Source organism: Pristis pectinata, chromosome 13 (genome assembly GCF_009764475.1).
Source record: "Pristis pectinata isolate sPriPec2 chromosome 13, sPriPec2.1.pri, whole genome shotgun sequence".
Lineage (NCBI taxonomy): Eukaryota > Metazoa > Chordata > Chondrichthyes > Rhinopristiformes > Pristidae > Pristis > Pristis pectinata.
Window position 1 is genome coordinate 1021755 of NC_067417.1, and position 26941 is coordinate 1048695.

Genomic DNA, 26941 nt, shown 5'->3' on the forward strand with positions numbered 1-26941 from the left:
CCCCCGTCACCTCCACACCCCCCCCTCCCCCTCCCCCCCGTCACCTCCACACCCCCCTCTCCCTCCCCCCCGTCCACCTCCACACCCCCCTCCCCCTCCCCCCCCCGTCACCTCCACACCCCCCCGGGCTTCTCCCCCTCCCCCCCGTCACCTCCACACCCCCCCCGGGCTTCTCCCCCTCCCCCTCCCCCCCGTCACCTCCACACCCCCCCCGGGCTTCTCCCCCTCCCCCCCCCGTCACCTCCACACCCCCCCCGGGCTTCTCCCCCTCCCCCTCCCCCCCCGTCACCTCCACACCCCCCCGGGCTTCTCCCCCCCCCCCCCGTCACCTCCACACCCCCCCCCCCGGGCTCCCCCTCCCCCTCCCCCCCCCGTCACCTCCACACCCCCCCCCCCCGGGCTCCCCCTCCCCCCTCCCCCCCCCGTCACCTCCACACCCCCCCCCCGGGCTCCCCCTCCCCCTCCCCCTCCCCCTCCCCCTCCCCCCCGTCACCTCCACACACCCACCACCTCCCCGCCGGCTTCTCTCCATCCCCACCCGTGTGTGGGTGTCGGATCGGCGCCCGACGGTTGGCACGGAATCGGTGGGCTGAATGGCCGGTCCCGCTGTGCTGCCCAGACCCGGGACCCATCCCCATGGCCCAGCCCGAGAGCCCTGCCGTCCCGCCCTGACCTCGTTCCTGTGCCCCTGTAGGGGTGTGGGACCTAGAGTGAACTGCATCTTTAAAATTCATAATCTATTTAATCACATTAAATGTAAATTCCCCACTGTCATCCACATCTCTGGCTCAGCGATCCATTCGTCCAGTGACCGCTGTGCCGCTACGTTTTGCCCCACCTGTGTCACACCGCACTGCCCTACCTGTGTTATCCCTACTGTATAACACCTTCCTGTGTAACACTGCACTGTCCTGGTCCTGTGGCTCTACAGCTTTCTCAATGTAACAACACACACAGGGCGCTGGAGGAACTCAGCAGGTCAGGCAGCATCTATGGAGGGAAATAAACAGTCGACGTTTCGGGTCAGATTTATTATCACTGACATGTTGTGACATTTGTTGTTTTGTGGCAGCAGCAGGGTGCAAAACATAAACATTACTATAAGTTACAAATATAAGTTTACATTGGACAGGTTCAAGAGTTTGTTGAATAGGCACATGGAGGAATGTGAGATGGAGGGATATGCGGGAGGAAGGGGTTAGGTAGTGTGAGGGTGGTTTGATGGACGGCACAACATGGTGGGCCGAAGGGCCTGTTTTGTGCTGTATGGTTCTATGGTTTAACTAGTGCAAAAGAGGAATAAGGAGGTATTGTTCATGGCCCATTCAGAAATCTGATGGCGGAGGGGAAGAAGCTGTTCCTGAATCATTGAGTGTGGGTCTTCAGGCTCCAGTACCTCCTCCCTAATGGCAGTAACGTGAAGAGGGCATGTCCTGGATGGTGAGGGTCCTTAGTGACAGATGCCGCCTTCTTGAGGCACCACCTCTTGAAGACGTCCTCGATGGCAGGGAGGGTTGTGCCCGTGATGGAATTGGCTGAGTCTACAACCCTCTGCAGCCTCTTTTGATCCTGCACATTGGTTGCATGACCGCCTGGTGTGGAGGCTCCAGTCAGAATGCTCTCCACCGTACATCTGTAGAAACTTGTAAAAGTCTTTGGTGACATACCAAATCTCTTCAAACTCTAAATGAAGTAGAGCTGCTGGCGTGCCTTCACCATGATTGCATCAATGTGTTGGGCCCAGGATAGATCCTCTGAGATGCTGACACCCAGGAACTTGGAGCTGCTCACCCTTCCCATCGCTGACCCCTCAATGAGGAATGGTGCATGTTCTCCCAACTTCCCCTTCCTGAAGTCCACAATCAGTTCCTTGGTCTTGCTGATGTTGAGTGTGAGGACTGGAGAGGAAGAGGGCAGAAGCCAGAATAAAAAGATAGGGGGAGGCGGAGGAGCTCACGCAGGTGGGGGATAGGTGAGTCCAGGTGAGAGGGGGAGGGGCATGAATTCAGTAGGAGAGGGCAGTGGACCATGGAATAAAGGGAAGTGGGGAACCAGAGGGAGATGATGGGCAGGTCATGAGGGAGGGTGAGGGGCCACAGGAATGAGGGAAAACAAAGGAGCGGGGGAGGGAAGACAGAGGGGAGGGGTTACCGGAAGTTGGAGAAACTGATGTTGAGGCCGTCAGGTTGGAGACTCCCAAGACGGAATATGAGGTGTTGTTCCTCCAACCTGCGTCTGGCCTCAACGTGGCAGTAGAGGAGGCCGTGGACAGACGTATCAGTGTGGGAGTGGGATGTGGAATTGAAGTGGGTGGCCATGGGGAGACCCTGGCTGCTGTGGAGGACGGAGTGAAGTTATTCGACAAAGTGGTCACCCAATCTGCATCAGGTCTCACCAAAGTAGAGGCCACACCGGGTGCAATAAGTGACACAGATTCACAGGTGAAGCGCTGCCTCACCTGGAAAGACTGGGGCCCTGAATGGTGGCGAGGGAGGAGGTGTAGGGGCAGGGGTAGCACTGGGTGGGTGGGTGATGAAAGGGAGTGATGTAAGCTGAGAGGTGATAGGTGGAGGGAGGCAAAGGGCTGAAGGAGTCTCTTATTTCTGCACGGTTGCAGGGATAAGTGCCGGGGGGGTCATCAGTGGGGAGGGACGAGTGGACAAGGGAGTCACGGAGAGAGCGATCCCTGCGGAAAGTGGTGGGGGAGGGGGTGAAGGGTGGTGGGATCCTGATGGAGGTGGTGGAAGTTGTGGAGAATGTGTTGGATGTGAAAACATCCAAATAAAACTCGTCAGCCCTTTGCCTCCTCCACCCAGCACCCCTCAGCTTCTCACATCACTCCCTTACATCACCCCCCCACCCACCTGCCTTCCCCACCCCCCCACCCACCTTCCCCCGCACTTGGATTCATCTATCACCTACCAGCTTCTGCCCTCTCCCCCTCCAGTCCTGACGAAGGGTCTCAACCTGAGACGTCGACTGTTTATTTCCCTCCACAGACGCTGCCCGACCAATGAGTTCCTCCAGATCCCAGTGTCTGTAGAATCTCACGTCCCTGCTTTCTCAGTGTGTAGTCCTTTCCCCTAGATTCTTCGGAATGTGACTACCTAATCAGATTAAATTAATCCTTTGATTAACGAGGCTCAATTCATTTTGCAACATATAAATGCTAACACTTGTTCAGTCTGCAAGGCCGCTCCTGACACTTCATTCTCCCATCCCACTGACATGTCCTGCTCACTGCTCCCCTGGACACAGCTTCACCCCCTCCTTCAGCTGGCACCAACTGTGTCCACTGGTCTTTGCCTAGACTCAGCCCTATCACAGATCTTACCTTCAGAGTTACAGTGAGCCACACAGAGATACCAGAAGCTTGGTGAAAGAGTTTAACACCGTAAAAAGGTGGTGGTGTGGAGGTTTAGGGAAGGAATTCCAGAGCACGGTGCCAGTGGTGGTGTACCTCCAAGCTGATGGCTGTTGCGCAGAGGTGTAGGGGCATGGAGCTGAGGGGGGGAGAGGTTTGGAATAGGGATGGATAAGACACAGGAGCAGAATTAGGCCATTCAGCCCATCGAGTCTACTTCACCATTCGATCATGGCTGATTTATTTTTCCCTCTCAATCCCCACTCTCCTGCCTTCTCCCTGTAACCTTTGACGCCCTCACTAATCAAGACCCTATCAACTTCTGCTTTAAGTACACCCAATGACTTGGCCTCCCAGCCGTCTGTGGCAATGAATCCCACAGGCTCACCTATCTCTGGGCAAGCACGGTGCCACTGTGCCACACGGCAGTGTAGCGATTAGCCTAACGCTATTACAGCGCCAGCGACCCAGGTTCAATTCTGGCCGCTGTCTGTAAAGGGCTTGTACGTTCTCTCCATTTCTGCGTGGGTTTCCTCCAGGTGCTCCGGTTTCCTCCCACATTCCAAAGACATATGGGTTAGGAAGTTGTGGGCGTGCTATGTTGGCACCGGAAGTGTGGCGACACTTGCAGGCTGCCCCCAGAACACTCTACGCAAAAGATGCATTTCACTGTGTGTTTCGATGTACATGTGACTAATAAAGATATCTTAAAGAAATCCCTCCTCATGTCTGTTCTAAAGGGATGTCCTTCTATTCTGAGGCTGTGCCCTCTCGTCCTGGACTCTCCCACTACTGGAAACATCCTCTCCACGGCTACTCTATCCAGGCCTTTCAATATTTGGGAGGTTTCAAGGAGATCCCCCCGTCATCCTTCTGAACTCCAGTGAGTACAGGCCCAGAGATTGGAAGGTGAGGGCAACAATTCTAAAATCAAAGTGTTGTCAATTTGGAAGCTGACCTGGGTCAACGGGCATGTGGGAGCTGTGTAAATAGGACATGGTATGGGCTGGGACAGAGATAGCAGAGGCCATTCAGCCCTTTGGCACAGGGACTGTGATCTGTTCCGTATGCCTGTGATTCCCATTAAGCCAGACCTGGGTTGCTGGGAATGTATTTCAGTTTCTTTCTAGAACATGGATCCAACCAGTTCCCCTCTGCTAACACCCTCCTCCGCCTGGCAGAACTTGTGCTCACCCTCAACACCTCTTTCAATTCCTCCCACTTTCTACAAAGCAAAGGTGTAGCCATGGCCATCCACATGGGCTCCAGCTATGCCTACCTTTTCATTGGCTATGTGGAGCAGTCTTTGTTCCAACTTACTCTGGTGCCACTACCCAACTCTTTCTCCACTATATCGACAACTGCATTGGTTCTGCCTCCTGCACCTGTGCGGAACTTGTCAACTTCATCAGCTTCGCTACTAACTTCAACCCTGCCCTCAGATTCACTTGGACCATTTCAGACACCCCTCTCCCCTTTCTCGATCTCTGCCTCCATCTCAGAAAACAGACTATCCACTGCCATTTACAACAAACTCACCGACTCCCACAGCTACCTAGACTACACCTCCTCCTACCCTGTCTCTTCTGAGGATACCATTCCTTTCTCAGTTTCTCTGTCTCCACCACATCTGTTCTTGAGATGAGGCCTTCCACTCCAGGACATCTGAGAGGTTCTTTTTCAGGAAATGTGCCCCCCCCACCCCCCCCACTGTGGTTGATGGAGCCCTCAACCATATCTCGTCCATTGCTTTCACCCTGCCTTCCCCTGGACAGAACAGGGATAGAGTTCCTTTGTCCTTACCTTTCATTCCACCAGCCTATGCATTCAGCACATCATACTTCAACACTTCTGCCAGCTACAACGTGATCCTACTGCCAGTCACATCTTCCCCTTCCCACCCCTTTCTGCAGGGACCACTCCCTCCATGACTCGCTGGTTCCCTCCCCACCCATCCCTCCCCCTTCCCAGTCGACTATCCATTTCCCTCCACAGATGATGCCGGACCCGCTGAGGTCCTCCAGTAGTTTCTCTTTGCTGAAGTATTTCATTGTGCTGTTACAGCCCTCGGTGACTTGGTGAATGAGACAATTTTATTTCAATCTCCGGTCAGAAACTGTACAAACACTGATTCACTGTACAAGAGATTCACAGTCTGCGGGACGAGAGGCTGTAGTAACTAAAACATCGATACTGCTTCTCTCTCCACAGACGCTGCCCGACCAGCTGAAACCTCGCGGCCTCCCCTGTAGTCCCGAGCCGAACGTGAAGCAGATGGAGGAGATGTCACCAGCACCCCCCCCAGGGGAAAGGTACAGGCCAGGAAGGGGTCAGTCATCACTCACCCCTCCCCCGGGCCCAACACCATGGCTGGGGGGGCGGGGGGGGGGGGGAGGGTGGCAGCGGGAGGAAGGCAAGGGGGGAGTGGTCTGGGTTGTGGAGGGAGGGCTGACCCTGCCGTCCCATGGAGCAGGGGTGGGTGTGGGGTCAGACGATGTTTGTCTGGAGTAGTGTCCCAGGTCACAGCCTGGTACACTACCCCCCACCCCACACACACAGACCCTCCCACACACCCCACCCCACACACACACACACTCCAACACACAAACAGACCACATCCCCCACTCACATAGACCCTTCACCCCCACCCTGACCCGCTCACTCCTGTGCTGAGCTGGGTTTCCCACTGTGGATCCCTACAGATACAACAGCAGCCACCAGTGATGCTGCTGTAGTTGATCAGCTTGTGCAAGGCCGGTGCTGTTCAGTCAGCAGTCTCTGTCCCCTTCAGCCGGTCACTGTGCGGACTGCCCAGCGGTTAGCAGTCTCCATCCCCCTTCAGCCGGTCACTGTGCGGACTGCCCAGCGGTCAGCAGAGCGGAAGGACCCAGGCGCCGATGTCCCTACTCTGGCCCATCGCACCTCATCCCCTCTCAGTGCTGTGTCAATGGAACATTCTTCAACCTGCAGACAAGGAAAACAAAGGCGTCAGCGACTTGAAGAGCAGGTTCACACCGACCCGCAGGGACCCCGCTCTGTCCGTGTTCACACCGACCCGCAGAGACCCCGGGACCCCCGCTCCGTCCGTGTTCACACCGACCCGCGGGGACCCCGCCCCTTCTGTTCACACTGACCCGCGGGGACCCTGCTGCTTCTGTTGCTCGGGGAGCGAGAATTCCACACCTGATTGCAGTCGGGTTCTGACTTGCCTCTTCTCCAGGTGTACAGATTGTCAGCACAGGACAGCAGTGCGGCTGTACTACAGATGGACCAGGTGTATGTAAGTTTGCAAAGGGGGAAGCAGCAACCTCTCCACCTCCTGCACCTGGACACAGCTGTGCATGTCCCTGGATCTGCGGCCCTGTACGTCCCTGCGTCTGTGGCCCCATATGTCTCTGTATGTCCCTGCGTCTGTGGCCCCGTATGTCACTGTACGTCCCTGCATCTGTGGCCCCTTACGTCTCTGTATGTCCCTGCGTCTGTGGCCCCTTACGTCACTGTACGTCCCTGCATCTGTGGCCCCGTACATCACTGCATCTGTGGCCCCATACGTCACTGCGTCTGTGGCCCCTTACGTCACTGCGTCTGTGGCCCCTTACGTCACTGCGTCTGTGGCCCCTTACGTCACTGCACGTCCCTGCATCTGTGGCCCCGTACATCACTGCACGTCCCTGCGTCTGTGGCCCCGTACATCACTGCGTCTGTGGCCCTGTACGTCACTGCATGTCCCTGTGTCTGTGGCCCCGTACATCACTGCGTCTGTGGCCCTGTACGTCACTGCACGTCCCTGTGTCTGTGGCCCCGTACATCACTGTACGTCCCTGAGTCCGTGGCCCTGCATGTCCCTGCGTCTGCACGTCCCTGCACAGGAAGAGGCCCTTCAGCCCACAATGTTGTGCTAAACTAATTAAATGCCCAACTAAAATAATCCTTCTACCTACACAATGTCCATACCCCTCCGTTCTCTGCACATTCATGTGCCCAGATATGGGCCAAATGCAGGCAAATGGGACTGGTTCAGTTAGGTAACTTGGTCAGCACATATGAGTTGGGTCAAAGGGCCTGTTTCCGTACTGTACAACTCCATGACTCGTAGCTCTGGGTGTACTCTGGATTCATAGCTCTGCACATCACTGGATCCGTAGCTCCGCACATCACTGGATTCACCCTGGATCCGTAGCTCTGCACATCACTGGATTCACCCTGGATCTGTAGCTCTGCACATCAGGGGATTACACTGGATCTGCAGCTCTGCACATCACCGGATTACACTGGATCTGCACCTCTGCACATCACTGGATCTGTACCTCTGCACATCACTGGATTACACTGGATCTGTAGCTCTGCACATCACTGGGTCACACTGGATCTGTAGCTCTGCACATCACTGGATTACACTGGATCTGTAGCTCTATGCATCCCTGGATTCTCACAGAGGCATTTTCTACAATATTTCACCTCAGGCAGCGAGTTCCACATCTCCATCACACACTGGATGCAAAAAATGCTCCCCTTCCAACACCATGAATTCTTTAACCGATACTCCGTGGTCTCAACCCCTCTGCTGAGGTAAGTAAGTGGATAGTGATGTGGAGGACAGTTTACGGATAGGTTGTGTGGGTGAGCGACAGATAACTGATGGGGAACACCGACAGGCAACGAGAGGTTATCCACTGCAATAGGGAGAGCAGAAAAGCAGAGCACGGCCTGCGGGGGTGGGGGTGGGGGGTGGAGGGACGGCCTAGAGTACAGCCCACCTCTGCCTGTAGTTTGGGGAGCGGCCGACCTGAGGGAAAGCAGGCGCGGCTGATGGTTCCAGCAGTGGACAAGCTGCCATAGGGGCTGGGACAGAAAATGGACTCCGTCCTGAGGAGGCAGCACACATCACTGTCCCAAGGGCAGTGGCCACCTACACCAAGACTCCCGCAGATGCTCACCTCTTCAGCAGATCCACGATGGGCACGGGCCGTGACTCCCCTCCCTCCTCATCACTGCTGCTCCCCGGGCTCTTGCCCCTCGCCTTCCGTCGTTCTTTGTGCTTCTTGTGTTTCTTTTTCTACAGGAAGCAACACAGACCAAACGTTCCTACCGGGCTCCTCACTGGCTGTGACCCTCCCTCAGTACCGTCCCTCCCACAGTGTGAGCCTCCCTCGGTACCGTCCCTCCCACAGTGTGACCCTCCCTCGGTACCGTCCCTCCCACAGTGTGACCCTCCCTCAGGACAGCAGTGAGCCCACAGCTCCCTTCCCCAGGTTTTCTGCCCTGGACCACGAGCCATGGGGATGTACCCCCTCCCCCCCACCCTGGCCCAGCACTGACCGAGTCTTTTTTCTGCTTCTTAGCTTTCCGCCGATCCTTGTGCTTCTGTCGCTCTCTCTCCCCCTGGTGTGGGGCGCTGCTGACGTGGGTCTGTCGCTCTCTCTCCCCCTGGTGTGTGGTGCTGCTGATGTGGGTCTCTGCTCTCATAGATCCAGGCACTGCGGACCCTGAGATACGATGGGCAACAGTTAGAGTTACCTTCGGTCTCAGCACTGATCTCCGTGGGTGGGGTGAGGGGGTCCCAGGACCAATCCGCATGGCTGGGGGGGGGTCCCAGGACCGATCCCCGTGGGTGGGGGTCCCAGGACCAAGCCCTCTCCTTGGATCACCTATCCTCCGTACTGTGGAGTGAATTCACTGTAATCCAGTCAGTGAGCAGTTTTGGGCCCCGTATCTAAGGCAGGATGTGCTGGCCCTGGAGAGGGTCCAGAGGTGGTTCACAAGAATGATCCCGGGAACGAAAGGCTTGATGTACGAGGAGAGTTTGACGTCTCTGGGCCTGTACTCACTGGAGTTCAGAAGGATGAGGGGAGATTGCATTGAAACCTACTGGATACTGACAGGCCTGGATAGAGTGGACGTGGAGAGGATGTTTCCATCAGTGGGAGAGTCTAGGATCAGAGGGCACAGCCTCAGAATAAAGGGATGTCTCTTTAATAACGAGATGAGGAGGAACTTCTCCACTGGAGGGTGGTGAAGAAGGTGGGAGAATGGGGTTCAAAAAACAATCAGCCATGATTGAATGGTGGAGCAGACTCAATGGGCTGAATGGCCTAATTCTGCTTCTATATGGAACATAGAACACTACAGCACAGGAACAGGCCCATGATGTTTTGCCAAACTAATTAACTGCCAAATTAAATGAATCCCTTCTGCCGACACAAATTCACATCCCTCCATTCTCTGCACATTCAGTGCCTACCTAAGAGCCTGTTAAACACCTCTATCATACTTGCCTCCTGGCAGTGCATTCCAGGCACCCACCGCTCTTGTGTAAAAGAAACTTGCCCCACACATCTCCTTTGAACTTGTCCCCTCTCTCCTTAAATGTCCACCCTCTGGTATTAAACATTTCAACTCTGGGAAAAAGATACCAGCTGTCCATCTATGCCTCTCATGATCTCGTAAACCTCTATCAGCTCTCCCCTTAGCCTCCAGATAAAATAACCCAAGTTTGTCCACCTTCTGCTGAGAGCACATGCCCTCTAATCCAGGCAGCATTCCGATAAACCTCCTCTGCGCTCTCTCCAAAGCCCCCACAACCTTCCTGTAATGGGGCGACCAGAACTGAATCCAATACTCCAGATGTGGCCTAACCAGAGTTTTATAAAGCTGCAACTTAACTTCCTGACTCTTGAACTCAGTTCCTAGACTAATAAAGGCAAGCATGATGTACGCCTTCTTTACAGCCCTATCAATCTGTGCAACCACTTTCATGGAGCTATGGACTTGGACCCCAAGATCTCTCTGCACATCAATGCTGTTAATGGTCCTGCCATTAACAGTTTACTGTCTCTTTACATTTGATCTCCCAAATGCAACACTTCACATTTAGCTGGTTAAACTCCACCTGCCATTTCTCTGCCCATATCTGCAACTGATCTGTATCCTGCTGTATCCTTTGCCAGTCTTCTACACTATCCACACCACCAACCTTTGTGTCGTCTACAAACTCACTAACCCACCCATCTACATTTTCATCCAGGTCATCCAACACCAGAGGTCCCAGTACGGATCCCTGCAAAACACCACTACTCACGGACCTCCAAGTCAGAGCAAGTCCCATCAACCACTACCCTCTGTCTTCTACGGACAAGCCAATTCTGAATCCAAACAACCAAGTCACTGTGGATTTCATGCATCTCAATCTTCTGGCATGAGCCTCCCATGAGGGACCCTGTCAAACGCCTCGCTAAAATCCATGCAGACAACATCCACAGCTCTACCCTCATTAATCACTTCAGTATATCTTATGGTCTTAACTCCCCATGCTGTACGAGGCATTGTCAGGAATTCTGATCTCACCGTGAAGCAGAGCTGGGGGCAGCCGAGGCCCAAACTCCTCTGTGTCGGGGGCTGTCTGCAGACTGCACTGCCCAGACCGTATCATGCCATCGCATCCTCTCTCTGGGAAACCCAGCTCCTTCACCGAACCTGGAAACAACAGACCAACTTCAGCTAATACGGTGGGGGGGGGGGGGGGGGGGGGGGGGATATCTAATGCGGCGGGGGGATATCCGATATGGCAGAGGGGGGATATCTAATGCAGCGGTGGGGGATATCCAATAGGGCGGGGGGGGATATCTAATGCAGCAGGGGGGAGATATCTGATATGGTGGGGGATATCTAATGCGGTGGGGGGGGATATCTAACGCGGTGAGGGGGGATATCTATTACAGCAGGGGGAGATATCTAATGCGGTGGGGTTATTTAATACGGTGGGGGATATCTAATATGGCGGGGGGGATATCTATTACAGCAGGGGGAGATATCTAATGTGGTGGGGGGGATATCTAATATGGCAGAGGGGGATGTCCAATATGGCAGGGGGGCAATATCTAATACGGCAGGGGAATGGGAACCCATGCAGAAAGACAGAGGGAAGCAAAGCAGAGACCAGAGCAAAGGTTAGAAAAGAGGAAAGTAAGAGTGGAGGACAGAAAGGTCAAACGCAAAGGAAACAAAGGTTACCAGATTCTTAAAGGACTATGAGTGTAAGGGCACTTTATCTGAATGCTCGTAGTATTCGAAACAAGGTCAGTGAACTTGTGGCACAAATCAGTACAAAGGGGTATGATTTAGTGGCCATTACAGAAACTTGCTTGCAGGGTGGAGGTGAGTGGGAATGAAATATCCAAGGGTACCAGGTAATACGGAAGGATAGGCAGGAAGGTAAGGGAGGTGGGGTAGCGCTCTTAATTCAGAATGAGATCAGGGCGATAGCGAGAGACAATACAAGATCTAAGGAGCAGAATGTTGAGTCCATCTGGGTAGAGATTAGGAACAGTAAAGGGAAAAAAATCACTGGTGGGAGTTGTCCATAAGCCATCGAATAATAACATTACAGTGGCACAGGCAATAAACCAAGAAATATTTGATGAATGGAACGGCAGTTGTCTTGGGGGACTTTAACTTCCACATAGATTGTGCGAATTAAATTGGTCGAGGCAGTCCTTAGAGGACTTCAGAGAATGCATCTGTGATAGCTTTCTTGAACAGCATGTTAGTGAACCTGCAAGGGAAAATGCTACCTTAGATCTAGTCCTGTGCAATGAGACAGGTAAAATTAATGATCTTGTAGTTAGGGATCCTCTTGGAAAGAGTGATCAGAGTGTGATTGAGTTTCTCATACAAATGGAGGGTGCAATAGTTCACTCTAAAACCAGTATATTATGTCTAAACAAGGGAGACTACAACGGGATGAGGGAGGAGTTCGCTAGCGTAGACTGGGAACACAGGCTGTGTGGTGGGACAGTGGAGGAACAGTGGAAGACTTTCAAAGAGATTTTTCACAGTGCTCAACAGAAGTATATTCTGGTTAAAAGCAAGGACAGTAAGGGTGGGGAGAGCCAGCCTTGGATAACTAAGGAAATAAAAGAAGGCATCAAATTAAAAGCTCATGCATACAAAGTCACCAAGAGTAGTGGGAAACTGGGAGATTGGGAAAACTTTAAAAAGCCACAAAGAACCACTAAGCAAGCAATAAGGAAAGGGAAGATAGATTATGAAAGTAAACTAGCACAAAATATAAAAACAGATAGTAAAAGTTTTTATAATTATATAAAGCAGAAAAGGGCGGCTAAAGTGAACGTAGGTCCCTTGGAAGATGAGAAGGGGGAATTAATATTGAGTAATTGGAAATGGCCGAAGCCTGGAACAACTATTTTGTGTCGGTCTTCACAGTGGAGGACATGTCTAACATGCCAAAGAGAGATGTTATGGATGTGATTGGAGGTGAGGACCTTGATACAATTACTGTCACTAAAGAGGTAGTGATGAGCAAACTAGTGGGCCTAAAGGTAGACAAGTCCCCTGGTCCTGATGGGATGCATCCCAGAGTACTGAAAGAAATGGCAGAAGTTATAGTGGAGACATTTGTGATAATTTACCAAAATTCTAAGGAGTCTGGGCAGGTCCCGGCAGATTGGAAGACAGTGAATGTCACGCCACTGTTTAAAAAATATGTAGGCAAAAGGCAGGTAACTACAGGCCAGTCTGTAGTCAGGAAAATGCTTGAAGTTATCATTAAGGAAGAAATAGCGAGACATCTGGATAGAAGTGGTTCCATCAGGCAGACACAGCAATGGATTCAGGAAGGGCAGGTCCTGTTTGACAAACTTACTGCAGTTCTTTGAGGATATAATGAGTGCAGAGGATAGAGGGGAACGGGGGAATGTTGTATACTTGGATTTCCAGAGGCGTTCAATAAGGTGCCACATAAAACACTTATCCATAAGATAAGAGGGCATGGAGTTGGAGTAAGAGGATTGGTTAACCAATAGAAGGCAGAGTTTAGATAAATGGGTGTTTCTCTGGTTATCAATCAGTGGTGAGTGGGGTGCCGCAGGGGTCGGTGCTGGGCCCGCAACTATTCACGATATACATTAATGATTTGGAAGAGGGGATCGAGTGTAGTGTATCTAAGTTTGCTGATGACACTAAATTGAGTGGGAAAGCAAATTGTGCGGAGGGTGCAGAGAGTCTGCAGAGAGATATAGATAGGTTAAGTGAGTGGGCAAGGGTCTGGCAGATGGAGTACATGTTGGTAAATGCGAGGTCATCCACTTTGGAAGGAAAAATAGACAATCAGATTATTATTTAAATGGTGAAAGATTGCAGCATGCTGTTGTGCAGAGGGACTTGGGAGTGCTTGTGCATGAATCGCAAAAGGTTGGTTTGCAGGTGCAACAGGTTATCAAGAAGGCAAACAGAATGTTGGCCTTCATTGCTGAAGGGATTGAATTTAAGAGCAGGGAGGTTATGCTGCAACTGTACAGGGTACTGGTGAGGCCGCACCTGGAGTACTGTGTGCAGTTCCGGTCTCCTTACTTGAGGAAAGATATACTGGCTTTGGAGGCAGTGCACAGGAGGTTCACCAGGTTGATTAGCTCTCTCCACACCGTCCCATCACACACTCCCGGGGTCAGACACGGTGAAGCTCCTTCCGCACCGTGCCCTCACACACTCCTGGGGTCAGACACAGAGTGAAGCTCCCTCCACACTGTCCCATCACACACTCCCGGCGTCAGACACAGGATGAAGCTCCCTCCGCACCGTCCCATCACACACTCCTGGGGTCAGACACAGGGTGAAGCTCCCTCTACACTGTCCCATCACACACTCCCGGCGTCAGACACAGTGAAGCTCCCTCTGCACCATCCCATCACACACTCCTGGGGTCAGACACAGGGTGAAGCTCCCTTCAGACTGTGTAGTATTTGAGCTGCTCCCACCAAAGATCTGTACAGGGGATTAGAAAATTAGAAAGAAAAGCCAAGTGACTGTCAAAGCCTGAAATTAGCCAATCACATTCGTGCTCAGTGAACTCTTAAAGTGACATTGCTGTACCTGGCTGATCGACTGTGGGAGCAGCTTGGTGACTGGCTTCGACTGCATCTCGTGCCTCAGGAGGGCCCTCCATTTTACTGTTGTCCTCATCTTCTTCCTCATCGGAGGATGACGAGGACCTTTCCTCCGACGAGCTGGCGAAGACAGCCTTGAACAAGTCCATGGATGGTCGGCTTTCCTCCTCCTCCGAATCTGCCTGCGAGGACAGTAGAGGATTACCTTTCAATCCATAACTTGAACTCTGTATCTGCCACACTGGGCTGGCAGCAGGGGAGCCACGTCAACCCTGCTGCGGGCAGGTGTGTATTTGGTGGCTGGGATGGACGTGATCGGCTGAAGGGCCTGTTCCTGTATTGTCCTACTCTGTGATCCGGCAGGACTGTGGAACAGTGGGGTCCAGGATACAATTACTGAATGGAATTTGTGGGCTATGCTCTTCCACCATGAAAAGTCAGACAGCTGCAGGAGCAGGGGCCACACGCGGGCCGGGGGGCGGGAGCCGCTCACTGGAGCGGACCCGTGCATGGACCAGCAGAATACATTCGGTGAACCCTGTGTATTTCAGTTATCTGACAGTTTCCCACAGTTCCAGCCCATCTCATGTTATAGTGCAGTCTGACAACCTGCCCTGGGACGATTGGATGTCCCGACAAAGGCCCCGCGTGATGGGACCAAACAGGGATGGCTGTCTGACATAAACAGTGAGTCACTGAGTCTGCAGTGTTGCCTCCGCAGACACCGCCTGACCCGCTGGGCACTTCCAGAATTCTCTCTTTGTATCAGCAACGGCAACATCTCTGACCCCCCATCCACAGCCCTGTCATCTCCCCCCACCCCCGCAGCCTCTCCCCCCTCCTCGTGGCCCCGACACCCACCCCCGTGGCCTCGCGCCCCCCCCCAGCCTCAACCCCCCCCCCGCGGCCTCGACACCCCCTTCACACCTTTCACAGACCACAGTGTTTTCTCTACCTCCCTCCACCTGACACTGACATTCACCAGATAACCCTGCTTCACTCTGATGTTCCTCTGCCCCTACCCAACACTCACTGGGTACAAACTTATTTCTCACTCTCGTTTCTGACAGAAGATCTTTGACCTGAAACGTTGAACTTTGCTTCTCTTTCCACAGATGCTGCCTGACCTAACGAGTGCTTCTGGCATTTTCTGTTATATCAAGAATTCCTGGGAATCTGTACTAATTCCAGTTCCTTTGCCCCATCTCCAGTTGCTCCCAAAACCTGCCATAAGGTGACTCAGATACCACGGAGACACCAGAGACTGCAGATGCTGGAACCTGGAGCAACACACAAGGTGCTGGAGGAACCCAGCGGGTCAGGCAGCATCTGTGGAGGGAAACAGACCCAAAGCAGATGCTGCCTGACCTGCCGAGTTCCTCCAGCAGTTTGTTGTTTGACTCAATCATCAGCTTCACTTTACAAAATGTGGAGAGATCTGGCTGGGAATTGACTGTTCAGAGAGAACCAAAGACTTTATGTTCAGGTGCAGCGACCAAACTGCAGCAGGCACTCATACATCGGTCTCCAGAGCCTGCACACTCTGCTCCTCCATGCACGTTTGTTACTGCACCTTATCTTCCGGTTGGTTTCCTTGGCCGTCTCCAGGATCCTTTCCCCTCAGCAGAGTCGAGCTGCTTTCTGGTGCCGTTTCCAGTCCAGCCACACTGAGGGTTTGTCCAGCAGCACCTTTCTCCCTGTCCTCTGCGGACATATCCCACCTGGACCTTCGCTTGGATTCGGGAGCTTCTGATTAGATAGCAGAAAATGAGTGAAATGTGGCTCATTACAGCAGTGAACTTACAGCACAGGAGGCCTTCTCACAGCAGTCAGCCCAATGGCCCCGCCTGTAGGTGGACACACGCGGCTCTCCAACAGCTGCTCAGGGTTACTGCCTCCACTCACCTCTCAGACCCCTCTACCCCCCCTCCAGGTGGGATCTGCCCACCTGCCAGGGGAAAGAGGTCCCTTCTATTTACCCACGCCCCTAACCATTCCGTACACCTAAAGTAATTTCCTCAGCCCTCTCTTCTATAGAAAACATCCCATCCAACTTCTCCTCAACGCTACAGTCAGGGGGACGTCCTTGTAAACGCACCCTGCACCCTAACACAGTCACACCTTTCCTGTGGTGTGGTGACCTCACCGGCCTGTCGGCCTCCCCCGGACCAGGCTGTCGATATCTTCATGCAGTCTAAAGCCTTCCTCACTGTCAAACCCACGGCCCACACACCCTCTATGTTTAATTCTAAAGAATGTGAACAACAAAAAGCCAGGGATGGAGTGCTGAGCTGTGTGGAGGTAACAGAGGTAACAGCCCTTCAGTCACAGCCAACCAGTGCCCACAAGGTATTCATTAAGAACTTGTACGTCATCCTTCACTGTGCATAACACCCAATTCCACCCCCAATTGGCCCTCTTCTTCCCTTAGTTATCTTCTTCGTGTTCTTATCTTTGGATATGCTTTGACTTTTCATGCCAGTAACTGTTCATACCTTGTTTGCTTGGCTTGCTACATACTGGCTAAAATACTTTTCCCAAATGCGGTTCATGAGTTCTGTGCCCTCAGTAACTCTTACACTGATTGTACGCCAGTTACTATCTGGGTGATTGAAGTCCCCACTGTTGCTGCTCTCTGGTTTATTTAGCGATGGACATACTCACTGGATGATTTGTTTGACGGTTCAGATCCCCTTGCTGGTACCATCCCACTGGATGCAGGAACGGTGGGGGCGGTTAAGAAGTTGAACACTGAATACTTGTCTCGTTTCACCTTAAGCAGTCCAACAACTGTTGACCTGTAGAATCAAAAATCAAAACAAGTAGAGACGTCACAAAGCACTGTCTGGAGAGATAGTTGAACAAGTCCCAAAGACATGCTGGTTGGTACATTTACTGGCCACTAAGTTGTCCCAAGTGTGTAGGTGAACAGCAGAGTCTGGGGGGAGCTGATGGAATGTGGGGGGATGAAAAGGGATTTGTATGTAAATGAGTGCTTGATGGACAGCATTAATACAGTGGGCTGAAGGGCCTGTTTCCGTGCTGCGTGTCTCTAAGGCCCAACAACATCCACACTTCTGCCAGAACAGCTCACCCCACCTCACCGGCCAGCTCTGTTATCACCTGGTACCAGTACTCTGGTGTAAAGCCCTGTTCAGGCAATTTGATGCTGTGGAGGAGTGAGGGAGTGCTGCATTGTCAGAGCTGCTGTCCTTCAGATCCGACTGCTTGCTCAGTACACGTTGAAGGGTCCCATGTATTCTGGTCTATCACCCTCCTTCAGCTGCTGACAGCTTGTTTGGCTGTACACCCAACTGGTGTCTGGAACAGAGGGACGTAGGAGCACAAGTGCATAGTTCGCTGAAAGTGGCATTACAGGTGGAAAGGGTGGCGCAGAAGGCGTTCAGCACGCTGGCCTTCAGCAGTCAGGGCACTGGGCACAGGAGTTGGGAAGTTACGTTGCAGTTGTATAAGACATTGGTGAAGCTGCACTTGGAGTATTGTGCACAGTTCTGGTCACCCTGTTTTAGGAAAGATGTTATTAAACTAGAAAGAGTGCAGAAAAGATTTACCAGGATGTTGCCTGGACTTGCAGACCCAAGTTACAGGGAAACGTTGTGTAGACTAGGACTTTATTCCCTGGAATGTAGGAGATCGAGGGGTGACCTGACAGAGGTGTAAAAGATCATGAGGGGCATAGACAGGGTGAAAGCACATAGTCTTTTTCCCAGGGAGGGGGAGCTAAAAACAAGAGGGCATGGGTTTAAGATCAGAGGCAAGAGATTTAAATGGGACATCAGGGGCAGCTTCTTCACACAGAGGGTGGTGCGTATTTGGAATGAGCTGCCAGAAATAGTGGTCGAGGCGAGCACATTAGTAACGTTTAAAAGCCATCGAGATAAGCCCATGGATAGGGTTTAGAGAGCTATAGCCAAACGCGGGCAGATGGGACTAGCTCGCTGGGCAACAAAGCATGGATGAATTGGGCTGAAGGGCCTGTTTCTGTGCTGTATGACTGACTCTATGACCCCCTATGGGGGTGAGGAATTGTCGATGTTTCGGGTTGAGACCCTGCATCAGGACAGAGAGTGGAGAGGCTGGTATAAGCAGGAGAGGGAGAGTGGTGAGGCAGGAGCCCGAGGTGATCGGAGGGCTGAAAGATGATGGCCAGGTTGGGCCAGGTAGGGGAGGGGTGGAGTCGGGAGATGGGAGGTGAGTTCCACCAGCAGATTGTTGCTTCAGTTTCCAGCATCTGCAGCCTCATGTCTCCTCACTGCACCGGTCCCGGCGGGGCCCGGGGGTGGGGGTGGGGGGCCGGTCCCGGTGGGGCCCGAGGGGGGGGGGGGGCTGGTCCCAGTGCGTGCCCAGACACTTTGTACGTACCCAGGGTAGGGATCCGGGACATTGAACCGTTTGCAGAGCAGTTTATCAGGATGCCACTCAAACTTGTCTCTGGTCAGAGCCCCGAACATCTTCATCCTCACCGCGGCCTCCTTGTCACTGACGTCACCCTGTGCAGAAAGGGCAGAGGTCAGCTAGGGGCAATGGAGAGGGCAGAGGTCAGGTGGGGGCATTGGAGAGGGCAGAGGTCAGCTGGGATGGTCAGACTATCACCGCCACACACTGCACTCAAAACCCAAAACAACCCCACTCTTGGTGGACCGGGGAGGGAGGTGGATAGAGCGGAGGGGCTGATGTCGGTTGGGGTGGGGGGGGGGGGAGTTGGAGAGAGGTCTAGGGGGGATGGGGCAGTGCTCTGCCGAGGCAGATGTTGTCTGCTGTGGGCAGTCGGAGATGAGGAGTGCAGTGGTCTGATGGGAGTCAGCCTTGGTGGGAGGGGGTAGAGTGACTGTGTGTGGGCTGAGAACAATGTGCTTTTCTGTGATTATTTCCATAGACAGGGTAGATAGTCAGGGTCTTTCCCCAGGGTGGAAGAAGGCAAAGTTTAAGGAGAGAGAGGGAAAGATTTACATTACACAGAGCGGTGGGTGCCTGAAACTTGCTGCCAGGGGAGGTGGTGGAAGCAGATACGACAGCACCATTTCAGACAGACGGATGCGGAGGGATACGGACCGTGTGCAGGCTGATGTGCAATTTGACATCATGGTCAGCACAGACACGATGGGCCAAAGGGCCTGTTCCTGTGCTGGTCTATGTTAATTTCCTTCACCCTGTAAACGGCCAGACCAGGGTCTTCCTCATCCGTGCACAGCAGCACAATATGCAGGGAACTTACTGACCACCAACTCATCACATCCACGTGCTGGGGTTTAGAAACAACACTCACCAACAAAGTGGCGTTTGTACTGTTACACCTCTCCGTGCTCACTACTCCCACACGTGTGTGCACTCTCAGCACCACTGTGCACTGTGACCTCTGCCCTGCACCCAGGGTAAAGGCCCATCTTAGAGCTCAGCACCGCTGTACCTCTTGTTGTTCAGGAACCTCCACCTGGTCTGTGTCGTCTGCCATCTTGGCGCGTGTGAAACGGGACGACAGTGAGGCGCTGATGGGACGGTACAGAGCGGCAGCTCGGCTGAACTCCTCTCGCTCACGTCCTCGCTCCCATTCCGTCATGTTGGGGTCCAGGCTGGTGGCCAGGGCATCTGAGGGAGATCAGACACAACAGGGTGGATTTAGGGGGCAGGTGGCCCAGACCAACGTTGTACTTCTTCACACCTGAAGGCGACCAGCTGATCTAAGAGGCCATTTTCTCCTGCATGGTGTAAAGGGTCTTGTGCCCTGTCAGTGCCCTCCTGGGGTGCCCAGTGGGGGAACGATGTGTTGGTGAGGTTCGTGCTGGGGACTCTCGGCCTTGGTCATCGAGCATCTTCCCTCTCCACAGATGCTGCCTGACCTGCTGAGTACCTCCAGCACTGCTCTCATTTGAGGTTTCAGCACGTGCAAGTTGTTTTGTCTGTGACCTGCTGGATCATGGAAAGGGCCATCATCGACAGAGGTTACTGACTCCTCTCTGGGGTCAGAGATGAGACTTAACATGATTAAACCAAATGGTAGGGTAGGTCAAAATAAATTCTCTACTCTGGCATGAGACAGCAGACCACAGGGGTGGTTAAAATTAGAGCCAGCCTATTCAGGGTGAAGTGAGGTAGTGCCCCTCCAGCCCACTCTGTTCTTAAACAGGACGCTGGCTGATCTCCCTCACTGTACCCTGCCCTGTCCTCACACCCTTTCATTCCCAATGTCCACTTCTTCACACAAAGGGTGGAAGTCTGGAATGTTCTCTCCCAAAATCCTCCCGAGTCCTGGGGGTGGGGGAGGTGTGGTGGGGCTCAACAGTGACCGTCGGTTGGGATACCGGAGACCGGCAGTGGCGGGGGGTGGCCGACACAAACGAGAGCCCTCGACCACTCTTACCACTCTGCCCAGAGCTCAGCTTCCTCACGTACTCCTCGTACCGCTTCTGCTTCTCAGCGTCCTTCACAAAGGGTTTAAAGTCGCTGGATCCGGCCGCCCCTCCTCTGCCACTGTGCTGGGAGGGCAGAGGCTGGGGTGGATGTGGGCTGGGAACGTGGCTTGCTGCTCGCTGCACCTCCTGTAGTCTCAACTTATCCTCTTCAGCGAGCAGATCAAACACGGAGTGAGGACCTGCACATACAGGGGGAACATTCAGATCACCAGGGTACAGGTACGTGACCTATCCACAACTCACAGGGACCCTGTCCCGCGCTCCCGAACACACCGGACCCCGTCCCGCGCTCCCCCAAACTAACAGGACCCCGTCCCGCGACCCCCCCGAACTCACCGGGACCCAGTCCCGCGACCCCCCCGAACTCACCGGGACCCCGTCCCACACTCTTTACCACATCAGGACCCTGTCCCGCTCCCCTGAACTCACCGGGACCCCATCCCACGCTCCCTTCCCCACCGGGACCCCGTCCCGCTCCCCTGAACTCACCGGGACCCCGTCCTGCGCTCCCGTCCCCACCGGGACCCCGTCCCGCTCCCCTGAACTCACCGGGACCCCGTCCGCATACCCGTACTCACCGGGACGCCGTCCTGCGCTCCCGAACTCACCAGGACCCCGTCCCGCGCTCCTGAACTCACAAACACACCGTCCTGTGCTCCATTCCCCACCGGGACGCTGTCCCGCACCCCCCAAACTCACCGGGACGCTGTCCCGCACTCACTGGCACCCTGTCCCACACTCCCAAACTCACCGGCACCCCGTCCCACGCTCCTTTCCCCACCGGGACGCCGTCCCGCTCTCCCCAACTCACCTGCACCCTGTCCTGCACTCCCGAACTCACCAGCACCCCGTCCCGCGCTCCTTTCCCCACCGGGACGACGTCCTGCGCTCCCGAACTCACCGGGACCCTGTCCTGCGCTCTTTACCCCACCGGGACCCCGTCCCACTCCCCCGAACTCACTGGCACCCCGTCCGCACTCCCAAACTCACCGGGACCCCGTCCGCACTCCCGTACTCACCGGGACCCCGTCCGCACTCTCGTACTCACCGGCACCCCGTCCGCACTCCCGTACTCACCGGCACCCCGTCCCGCGCCCCCCGAACTCACCGGGACCCCGTCCCGCGCTCCTTTCCCCACCGGGACCCCGTCCCGCTCCCCCAAACTCACTGGGACCCCCACCCGCACTCCTTTTCCCCACCACAGTTCAGCATCCCACACCTCTCAGTGGGGCTGTTCCTTGAGCTCCTTTCAGTCCCTGATGCCCTGTCAGTCAGGGTCCGGTCCCCCACCCCAGGGTGATGATCGGGTGCTGAGGCTGCCCACTGTACCTTGCAGAGCTCTCTCCCCCAGCAGCTCTCTGCGCTGGCTCGCGTTCAGCTGGTGACGGCCCTTTGTTGCTGCGTCAGTGCTGAGCTGCCCCACCGATTCCAGAAGCGCCTGTGCCACTGTGGTCCTGACGGTGCCTGGGGACACCACCGGTCGGAAGTAGTGAACAGGTCGGTAATCCCTGGGCAGCTCCGGAGGTCCGTACACCTGGGGCGAGGAACATCATGTTACAGACACCCACGGCCCCTCTCCCCACCCACACAGCGGAGACGCCCACGGCCTCTCCCCACCCACACAGCGGAGACGCCCACGGCCCCTCTCCCCACACAGCGGAGACGTCCACGGCCCCTCTCCCCACCCACACAGCGGAGACGCCCACGGCCCCTCTCCCCACCCACACAGTGGAGACGCCCACGGCCCCTCTCCCCACACAGCGGAGACGCCCACGGCCCCTCTTCCCACACACACAGTGGAGACGCCCACGGCCCCTCTTCCCACCCACACAGCGGAGACGCCCACGGCCCCTCTTCCCACCCACACAGCGGAGACGCCCACGGCCCCTCTCCCCACACAGCGGAGACGCCCACGGCCCCTCTCCCCACACAGCGGAGACGCCCACGGCCCCTCTCCCCACACAGCGGAGACGCCCACGGCCCCTCTCCCCACACAGCGGAGACGCCCACGGCCCCTCTCCCCACACAGCGGAGACGCCCACGGCCCCTCTCCCCACACAGCGGAGACGCCCACGGCCCCTCTCCCCACACAGCGGAGACGCCCACGGCCCCTCTCCCCACACAGCGGAGACGCCCACGGCCCCTCTCCCCACACAGCGGAGACGCCCACGGCCCCTCTCCCCACACAGCGGAGACGCCCACGGCCCCTCTCCCCACACAGCGGAGACGCCCACTGCCCCTCTCCCCACACACACAGCGGAGACGCCCACGGCCCCTCTCCCCACACACACAGCGGAGACGCCCACGGCCCCTCTCCCCACACACACAGCGGAGACGCCCACGGCCCCTCTCCCCACACACACAGGGGAGACGCCCACGGCCCCTCTCCCCACACAGCGGAGACGCCCACGGCCCCTCTCCCCACACAGCGGAGACGCCCACGGCCCCTCTCCCCACACAGCAGAGACGCCCACGGCCCCTCTCCCCACCCACACAGCGGAGACGCCCACTGTCACCCACAGCACTGGCAGTGGGTCAGGGTGCCAGGACGGCGAGTGATTCACTGCCACTGTTACAACAGCACCAGAGCTGGAGCGACCACACCACAGGCTCTGCTATGAAGAGCTAACACTGCGTGTAATCCATCCTGCACTGGGAGAACCTGGGGCAGTTGACAGAAGGTAGGGAGAATGGGATTAATGTGGGATCAGTGTTAAGGTGTGGCTGGTGGTTGGTGCAGACAGTTCCGTGCCGTCTCCCCACCCCACCACCTCTCAGACTCCCCCAGCAGACAGGCAGCTGCCGTCCCTCTGCCAGTGTCTGGCAGCACAATAACCTGTTCCACAGCTGAGCCCTTCTGCTTTCACCGATCTATCCAGTTCCTACTGAACCTGCCTCGTCACCTCTCCATATCACAACAACTCGCTGTTGGAAGGAAATTGTTCTGCAGCTCACGTAGCAGGAACTTAGGAACCTCAGGCAGCTTCTCATGGGTGCTGGCACAAATTGTCAGAGTCAAACAGCATGGAAACAGGCCCTTTGGCCCCACTTGCCATGCTGACCAAGATGCACATCTAAGCCAGTCGCAGTTCCCTGCATTTAGCCCACATCCCTCTCCACTTTTCCCATCCACATACCTGCCCAAATGTCTTTTTAATATTGTTAATGTACCTGTGTCAACTATCTCCTCAGCAGCTCGTTCCACAATCCCATCACCCTCTGTGTGGAAAATCTTGCCCCTCAGGTCCCCTTTAAACCTTTCCCCTTAAACCTATGCCTTCTAGTTTTAGACTCCCCTACTCTGGGGAAAAAACTACAACAATCCACCTTATCTGTGCCCCACATAATTTTATAAACCTGTATAAGGTGACCCCTCAGCCTCCTTTGCTCCAGGGAAAACAGTCCCAGCCTGTCCAGTCTCTGCTTATAACTCAAGCCCTCCAGTTCTGGGACATGCAAAGGTTGTGAAAATCTCTGTATAAATGCACATTCCTTCTCTATTTAGCATGTGGTGCTCTAGTGTACTCATGACAGATTGCTGTTTGATTATGTGAAATAAAACATTACAACAGGGAAGGGATGTTCCTACAGCTGGGCAACCAGAACTGCACACAACATTCCCAGTGTGGTCTCACCAACGACTTGTACAGCTGTATCATGATGTCCCAACTCCTGTACTTAGTGCCCTGACCAATGAAGGCCAGCATGCCAAGCGTCTCCTTCACCACCCTATCTACCTGTGTTGCCCCTCCCTGACTGGCCGGTTTGCTCTGAGTTCTGTCTGTGCTGAGTGGCCGTGCAGAACTGTGCAGTGCCTGCCAATCGCGCAGCACCTCCTGTGATCAACGGGCAAACCACCCGTGCACCGGGCCGACAAACCCCCTCCACAAGGCTCAATCCCTCGATCGCACCACAGGCACATGAGATGGTGCAGGTACCGTCATGGATTTAGTCGACTTGGATCCCAGAGTGAAGCCCTCCAGCAGTTTGCCGATGTATCCTGTCTGAAGATCTGAACCTGCAACAGACATGGTTGGGGTCAAACTGATGACAGCATGCAAGAGGAGGAGGAGAAGTGAGGGGACCTATGCCCCCTCAAGGTGCTCCAACGTTCAATGGGGCAACTCCTCTCCCTCCTCATCCCTCCATTCACAGCAGGAACCTCTCTCCCCGTGACACACGCCCTCACCTTTTGCCTTCTTGAATTGCTGTGGAGCTGTCCATCCATAGAGTCCGTCCCCCGGCTCTTCCTCCTTTAGCACTGAGTCGTAGCGCGACAGCGAATCCCTGGCGTAAATGTCCTCGTCCTCCTCCTCCAGAGCACCCACGCCGAACGCCTTTCACACAAATCGAGAGTGTGCCGTCAGCGCAATGTTCCTGGGCCTGAACTCCCCATCACCCCTCCAAGGGTAGGGCTCCTCCTGCCCCCACTTCCCACCAGCCCCAACCCCACCCCCACCAGCCCCCACCTCACCAGCCTACATTCAATGAATCATCACTGCCTTTCCCAAAGGGATTCCACCATCAGATTCAACCATACCCCACACCTCTCTCCCCCCCCCCCCCCCCCCCCCCCATCTCCTCTCATGGAAGGAACCGTTCCTTCCATGACTCCCTGCTCTGCTCTTCCTCCATCTGGAGTAACTAAGCTCCCTCAGCAACACTGCTGTCTAGCTCTTTCATGCCTCTGTGATCGCTGCCCATTGGCTGCCCCCATCTCCTTCCCACTCTGTGACAAGTCTGAAGAACACCGTGTCCACATTTCACTCAATCTTACCCATTTTTGAGCCATGTTACACATATTGCCACCACGTGATAATCCCCTCTCAGCTACTTGTGCCTCAGCCTTGCACTGTTCTTCACACACACACTCACACACACACAGTAAGCCTCTGTCTTTTTCATAGCTTCACATGGTCTGATCCCACCAAACTGTCCCAGTTCCTCCTCTACCCCGGCCTGCCACTCCTATTGGTTTGTGCATCTTGGCCTCCCTTTTATTGCTACAAGCAGACACCTACCCTCTTTCCACTCTAGTTTAAACCCTCCCCTACTACAAGGACATTGATGCCAGTCGTTCCTGCCCTAGAATTGGCCCCAACACTTCAATCTGCGCTGCTCCCTCCAGTACCATCTCCTCAGTCACACATTAATCTGCCTTGCATTCCAATTTCTATTCTCACTGCTCCCACAACCCCAGAGATTACTTCTTTGAGACCTTACTTTTTAAACTTCATCCTTAGCACCTGAAACTGTTTGACTGGCCAACAGAAGACAGAGTTAGATACAGTTCTTTTTCCAGTTGGCCAGATGCAACCAGTGTGGTGTCACAGGGGTCAGTGCTGAGCATTAGGTTAATGACTTGGAGGTAGGCACTGAAGGTGTAACACACACAAAGTGCTGGAGGAACTCAGCGGGTCAGGCAGCATCTATGGAGGGAAATAAACAGTTGATGTTTCAGATCAAGACCCTTCATCAGGACTCAATGGGATCACTGAAGGTGTGTTTGCTAAATTTGCTGCTGACACAAAGGCAGGTTGAAAAGGAGTCACAGAGTCATACAACACAGAAACAGGCCCTTCGGCCCAACTGATCCATGCCGATTAGATTCCCATCTAAGCTAGTCCCATCTGCCCACGTTTGGCCCATATCCCTCTAAACCTTTCCTATCCATGTACCTGTCCAAATGTCTTTTACCCTCTGGGAGAAGAAATTCCTCATCTCAGTCCTAAATAGTTTACCCCTTCTCCTTCATCAGTGACCCTGCCCGTGGACTCCCTGTCCGATGGGCACAGCCTTCCTGCATCTAATCTCTCCAGTCGTTACAATCCAGAGGTTCCAGACATCCCCTCCCATTCTTCTAAACACGAGTGAACATCAGCCTCATCATCCCAATCTCTCCTCATACGTCACACCTGCCAACCCAGGAGTCAGTGTGAAGGCCAACATACCAGTTGCATTCTTAATCACCTCCTCCACCTGCACGCCCACATTCAGTGAGTGGTGCACAAGGACCCCAGGTCTCACCCACTGTCCCTTTCCCAATCTGTTGCTGCACCTGAAGTGTTGAACATCTACCCACTGCACCTGCCATGTATTTGCCCCCTCCCTTGTCCTGTCTAAATCACACTGCAGCTTCTCTGCATCCTCCTCAAGGCTCACTCTCCTCCACAGTTTGTGTTGGCTGCAAACTTGGAGACAAGTCATTCACCTACAACTGTGAGTTGCTGGGCCGAGCCCTGGTC

The 26941-nt window shown here is 54.5% G+C and overlaps 1 protein-coding gene across 3 annotated transcripts in view; it reads right to left on the minus strand.

The window, feature by feature from the left end:
* Nucleotides 1-5439: 5439 nt before the first annotated feature.
* Nucleotides 5440-26941, minus strand: part of gpatch1 (G patch domain containing 1) — a 39014-nt gene continuing 17512 nt past the window's right edge. The window contains exons 8-21 of one of the 3 annotated variants that reach the window (XM_052028068.1): nt 24886-25033; nt 24635-24714; nt 22026-22230; nt 20645-20875; nt 19694-19872; nt 18649-18776; nt 16930-17063; nt 15839-16014; nt 14252-14447; nt 10709-10837; nt 8773-8850; nt 8684-8727; nt 8302-8420; nt 5440-6328 (exon numbers count right to left, since the gene is read on the minus strand). In XM_052028068.1, the coding sequence (XP_051884028.1) occupies nt 6298-6328; nt 8302-8420; nt 8684-8727; nt 8773-8850; nt 10709-10837; nt 14252-14447; nt 15839-16014; nt 16930-17063; nt 18649-18776; nt 19694-19872; nt 20645-20875; nt 22026-22230; nt 24635-24714; nt 24886-25033 (1878 nt within the window). In that variant the 3' untranslated portion in view covers nt 5440-6297. Of the gene's footprint in view, nt 6329-8301; nt 8421-8683; nt 8851-10708; nt 10838-14251; nt 14448-15838; nt 16015-16929; nt 17064-18648; nt 18777-19693; nt 19873-20644; nt 20876-22025; nt 22231-24634; nt 24715-24885; nt 25034-26941 lie in introns of all 3 variants that reach the window. The other 2 variants (XM_052028067.1, XM_052028066.1) reach the window with 2 other exon arrangements.